At 60.7% G+C, this 5,335-nt stretch overlaps 2 protein-coding genes across 2 annotated transcripts in view; both read right to left on the bottom strand.

Annotated features, from left to right (window-relative positions):
* Window positions 1-170, bottom strand: part of ATP6V0D1 (ATPase H+ transporting V0 subunit d1) — a 37,762-nt gene extending 37,592 nt beyond the window's left edge. The window contains exon 1 of the mRNA XM_035898870.1: window positions 2-170. Coding sequence (XP_035754763.1) covers window positions 2-131 — 130 coding nt within the window. The 5' untranslated portion in view covers window positions 132-170. The remainder of the gene's footprint in view (window position 1) is intronic.
* An 802-nt stretch (window positions 171-972) lies between these two features.
* Window positions 973-2,337, bottom strand: LOC104130246 (agouti related neuropeptide). Its single transcript, XM_035898873.1, has 3 exons — window positions 2,160-2,337; window positions 1,799-1,893; window positions 973-1,164 (listed from the first exon to the last, which is right to left on the bottom strand). The coding sequence occupies exons 1-3, from the start codon at window positions 2,332-2,334 to the stop codon at window positions 973-975; spliced, it is 462 nt and encodes a 153-aa protein (XP_035754766.1). The 5' UTR covers window positions 2,335-2,337.
* Window positions 2,338-5,335: the final 2,998 nt, after the last annotated feature.

The following is a 5,335-nucleotide window of genomic DNA, read 5'->3' as shown; positions in this document are numbered from 1 at the left end:
CCCTCCAGGCTCTCACACTGCACCAGGTTGACGTAGTCACCTTGCCGGAGCACTCCCGCCTTAAAACCGCGCACCAACCCTTCCAGGTAACCGTTATCCACGTTAAAATACAGCTCGGGGAAAGACGACATGGCGGCCGCCGACGAGAGGGCCGAACTACTTCGGCGTCTCACGTGACACGCTCCCCCAGCCCCGCCCCCGGCGCTCACGTGACGCTGCGCACGGGCGTGTCCCCGCCCCCCTTCCCGTCAGGCAGTGCGAGGGCGGGAAACCCCTGAGGAGATGGCGCTTGGGAGCGGGATGCTGGAGGCCGAGATTCGCGGGGATGGCGGTCACCGGAGCCACCGTCCCCAGCGCCTCATTCCCTTGTGAGGCCTCCTTCATCCCCAGGGAACAGGTTACCTCCCCCCCCCCTCCCCAACCAGTCCCTCACCCGGCGCTAGGCCTGAGGTTCATTTCCAGCACCTCTGAAAGCCCAGCTCTGGGTTTTTAGGGTTTTTCACAGCCTCCACAGACGCATTTTACCCTCTGAATGCACCGTGTGGCATATGGGTTAGTGGTGGAGGAGGTGTAAAGCACTCTGGGCCACCATGATCCATACTGGCAGGAGAAAAACACAAGTAAAGCTCCTAGGGCAGGTGAAATGTCACCTCCTGGGGCACCTCTCCTGCTGAGACACCACTCATCTGGCCAAGAAGGGCCCTGCAGGAGCTGCTCTGGGGAAAAAAAAAAAAAAAAATCTCATTTTATTCTACATGGAGCTGCCCTGGACTCTTGGCTGCGTGGACACAATGCCCACCCGGTTGCAGGTACCAGCACCTTGCTGCTACCCCTCTCCCAAGATCCTAAGCGGACACATTGAACAGTTCCCACTCAGCAATGGCTTTTGCTAACAGCTGCTTTATTAAAAGCTTCAGAGGAGGAGGTGGCAGCACACATGGGCAAGGAGCAGGCAGCCCTGTGGCATGGGCACTAGTTCTTGCCACAGGGGAAACTGGTGCTGATTTTCCTGCAATAGCAAAAAGCATTGAAGAAGCGGCAGTAGCAGGTTGCACAGGGGTCGCAGCAGGGGACCTGATGCCCAAGGCAGGACTCCAGGAGGCGGACACAGCGGCGGGGGGAACGCTCTTCTCGGCCCGCAGCTTGCAGTTCTGTGGAGGATGCCTGCTGGTGAGAGAGGAGGAAGAGGAGAGAAAGAGTGGGTGCTGGACCACTGTGCCAGCAATAAAGAACTGCATGGGAGAGAGCCAAGAGTGGCTGCTGAAACCTGCCTCTGCCAGCAGCGGAAAGCTCTTGTCATGCTCAGCTCTGGGCTCAGCCTGTTGGAAATTGCCACTGAGCACTGTGGGTTCTCTGTGGGCATCACTGCCTCATCCACCATGTCTCAAGGCCTTTATGAACATGTATTTTGAAGCACAGCCTCAACTCCAGTGAATGGTGCCATGTGCCTTCTGCCCAAACAAGGGCACCGGGGGCTGAGCCAGGCAAGACGCAGCACTGCCTGGTGAGCTCCTGCTCTGCACAGAGGCTTCCTGGGCTGCACTTGAATTAAATGGATTGCAGGACTGTGGGCCTGGACCACCCTCCTCTGAGTGCCGGAGCCCCTTGCAGCTCTGGGCAGCCTCAGCTTGTCCCAGCCCTGGCTGCTCCCCAGCAGGTGACAAACAGAGGCTCCCTTCCCAGGCAGCACCATGTTGGGCTCCAAACTGCCCCGGCCCCGGGGGCATGGAGAAGGCTGCTGTAGCCCGAGGCCGCCCCGCTCTTTGGGGTGTCTGTAAGAAAGCTGAGGGAGCGTTACCTGTGGTTCCAGCATGCCGCCTCTCTGCACAAGGTCACCATCGGCTTCTTGGATCTCCAGGGCCATCTGCTCAAACCCCAGCCTGGGGAGAGCTCCTGTGAGATACGGAGAGGCTGAACAAGGAGGCTGCTGGGGGGTCTGCTCTGGTTCTGCTCCCCATGGTTGTGTATGCGCCCCCCAAAAAACCCCCCCACTCCCTGCAGGCCGCCAGGGCAGTGGAAAGGACAAGGCTGCTCTCACAGTGACAGGAGAAACAGCGCTGCTTTAAGGGGATCCCCTGCATCTGACCTCGGGCATGGGATCCCCACTTCTATTTTGCTGGTGGGGGGCAGCAGGAGATCAGGGAGGGCACAGAACTCACCCGCTGGCTCCACAGCCACCTCCTTGACTTTCCGTAGCAGGCTGGGGTAGTGGGCTCTGTCCGCCCCCTCCAGCCCACCGCTTGCCTTCTGCAGGTGGCCGCGGCTGAGGTCGGCAGCGAGGACAGCCTGGATCCCCTGCAGCAGCCCGCAGCACAGCAGCAGCACGTTCAGCATGGTCCTGGGGGGCAACCTGCACAAAAGCGGTTCCAGCCAGTGTCAGCCCACCCACTGGCAGCCTGGCCCCTGCCTCCACCCTGCTGCCATCACCCCCCTGAGCAGCGCCGCGTCAGCGAGGGGCAGCCCCTGCCAGCACAGCCACCACGTGGGGCAGTTTGCTTTCTTGGACTTGAGAGCTATTCTCAGGCCACCACATGCTGGGAAGCTTCACGTGGACCCTCCAAAGCTAACGCACATGCCATGGGGGACCCCACGTGGGCACATTCATGATCTCATTGTGGAGGGGAGTGAGCAGCAGAGGATGGACTGAGATTTGATCATTTTTGTGGCAGTTCAAGGTCTCCCTGCCCCACGCACAGCCTTCAGCAGCCGCCAGACCATTGTGGTGCCGTGCATTCACCACCGGCATGTGTGAGGATGTGGCCAAAACACCCGACATGGCTCCCACCAGGCACTTGCACTCACAGAGTGGGGAAATGCTGCTGGTTTTAAAGACCAGAAGCTAATATTTACCACCTGGTCTGCAGCTGGGCTTGGGTGCATGACCAGGACCTCACAGCCAGCACTGGACTCCTCTGCAACACCTCTGTCTCCCAGTCCTGCTTTTCTCCCCCCACTCTCCAGCTGCCCCATGTTTCCGCACCCAGCCTTATGGGCAGGTTTGCAACACGGCAGGCAGGAGCCCAGGGAACGGGCAGGAGTGACATTACATGGCTGAAACATGAGAGACCTGGAGCAGCTGCAACAGAAATCTCCCCGAAAGTCCCTGGGTAATGACAATCTGCTTTGCTGCAACTCCTTTTGCAACCAAACCAGAGGGTTTGGGCACAATAAATAAGCCTTGATCTGGCAGCCTGAAGCTGTGCCGGCCACTCCACACCTCCCCATCCTCAGCAAAACTGCCCGGCTCTTTGCCAGGAGAGACCCCTCCGTGCCATGGGGATTGCGCCCCAAATGCCCCCAGACCCTTCCCGTTGTAAGCACTGACCTCTCTGAGCGGAGAGGGGACTTGCCGCTTGCTGCTCCACTGAGCTCGCTGGGAACGCCGCTACCGCTCTCTGCCTCGATGTCCTCCTCCCCACATGCTTACTGGAATTTATATTGGCTTTTTATTAATTAAGTACTGCAGCCACATGACTCTGCTAACTACCAGGTAGGTGGGCTTCTCTGGAAACCGGGCTTTGTCTGGACGGAGAGGCAGCCGGTGGTGCGATGCGCGGGAGGGAGGACTTCTTCCTTGGAAAAGAGGAACAGATCCCCACTGGCCCCAAACTCCCAAATTTCTTGGGAATGCTCCCCACCACCCTTCCGGGCCACTTCCCTTTCCAGCCATACCTGAGCAGCACCAGGGCTGCAGCCTGAGGACACCTCCTCATTCCCAGCTAGAGAATAACCAGGCCTACAGGCTCCGTGCCACAGACAGGCCGAGCTTTCTACTGATTGTCAAAGGGAATATTGCCCACCCATGGCTGCTGGTAGCCATAGCCCAGGGCCTCCAGGAGTCCTCCCACTCCTGACCGCTCGCCATCTGCAGATGCTTCAGGCTCCCACTTGGGCTAATTCCATCTCTCGTTCATGTATCCTTTGGAAAACCTGCAGCTCCCCAGAGCCAGGCGCTTCTCGGAGGAGCTCCCTTGCTGCGTCCTGGGCTCGACTCCACCATGGGAAGGAAGGAACTGGCTGCTCGGTTCTCCCTAGCCCCAGCGCTGGCTTTCACAGCCGTCATATGCAGCCCCTCGAGCTTCTTGGGGCAGAGACCTCCAAGGACCGCTCCAGGACCCAAAGGGAGCTGCAGCCAGCCCGGTGCAGTCACGGGGCCAGGGTGGAGGTGGCATCTCGGCAGCTGCTCACTGGCCTGGGCTGCAGAGGACGTGCGTTGTGGATGCAGCATGCCAGCGCTCTGCGTTCTTGCTTTTTCAGCTGAGGGCTTTAAAGCAGTGTTGGCATATGCACACCAGCAGTTGTGCAAAGGGTATAGGGACCTGCGGCTCGGCTACAGCACCCAGCACCCTATCAGGAGAAGGATCCACCCTGACACGCATGGGCCCTTCCATGAGCCAAGAGGTGGTGGGTATGGAGGGTCAGCCAAAACAGGTGGTGGGCGATGCTGCTCACGGAGCCTCCGCAGTCCCCTCCTGTGCCAACAGCAACAGGTCCGAGAGCTGTTCACTAGAAACCCCGCAGCCAGAAGCTGGAAAGGAATCACCTTTCCAGTTGAATCCCCGGATGCGCACAGAGGCATGCCTTGATTCCCCGGGCACCCAGCGTCCCAGGGGCTGCCGATTCCCACCAGCGCCTCCCTCCCCTGCTCCCGAGCCAGCAGCTCAGCCCGGCTCCTGTCAGAAATGCCCTGCTCCTTGGGTGGCTTCAGCCATGGAAATGGGGGGATAAGATGTGAGAGGGGTTCAGTTTCCAGCTGCAGGTGGCTGGGGTGGGGGCAGGACCTGCCGGCCGGCTCCATCCCCCTGGCTCCTCCATCCCCAGCCCCTGGGGGATGAGGTCCCCGGTCCCCAGTCTGCGCTGCCCCCCACTGACGCCAGCCCCCGAGCGGGGCCCTCAGCCCGGCTCATTAGGGCCTGTTTGCAGCCCGCCGGGCCGCAGGCGGAGGGCTTCTGGGAAGGCATTAGCGGTAACGAGGGAGGCCGTGCTGAGAGCTTTTTAATCTGCAGGAGAAACGTCTGCTTTGCCCGCATCCCCACAGCCAGTAACGAGCTAAATGAGGTGGCCGGCCGCTCGCCGCGCCGCTTCCAGGAAAAGAGGGCTCAGCGGTGGGAGGGAACGGGGGGTCAGGGCTGTGCTCCCGGCTCCGTGCTCCCAGCGAGGGTGGGAGCGGGCGATGGAGCGGGTCAGCAGCACGGTGGAGATGCCCAGCAGTGGGTGCTGGGGCAGGAGGGCAGCCTGTCCCGCGGCGGGGCCCTCAGGAGGCAAGCCCGGGCAAGGGGCTCTCTCTGGAAGCAGCCCGGTGGCCGGCTCATTTAGCTTGTTACCGGCCCTCGTT

Source organism: Egretta garzetta, unplaced genomic scaffold (assembly GCF_000687185.1).
Source record: "Egretta garzetta isolate BGI_Z169 unplaced genomic scaffold, ASM68718v1 scaffold27, whole genome shotgun sequence".
NCBI lineage: Eukaryota > Metazoa > Chordata > Aves > Pelecaniformes > Ardeidae > Egretta > Egretta garzetta.
The sequence above is the reverse complement of the archived record's forward strand: the minus strand, read 5'-3'. Positions and strand labels throughout refer to the sequence as shown.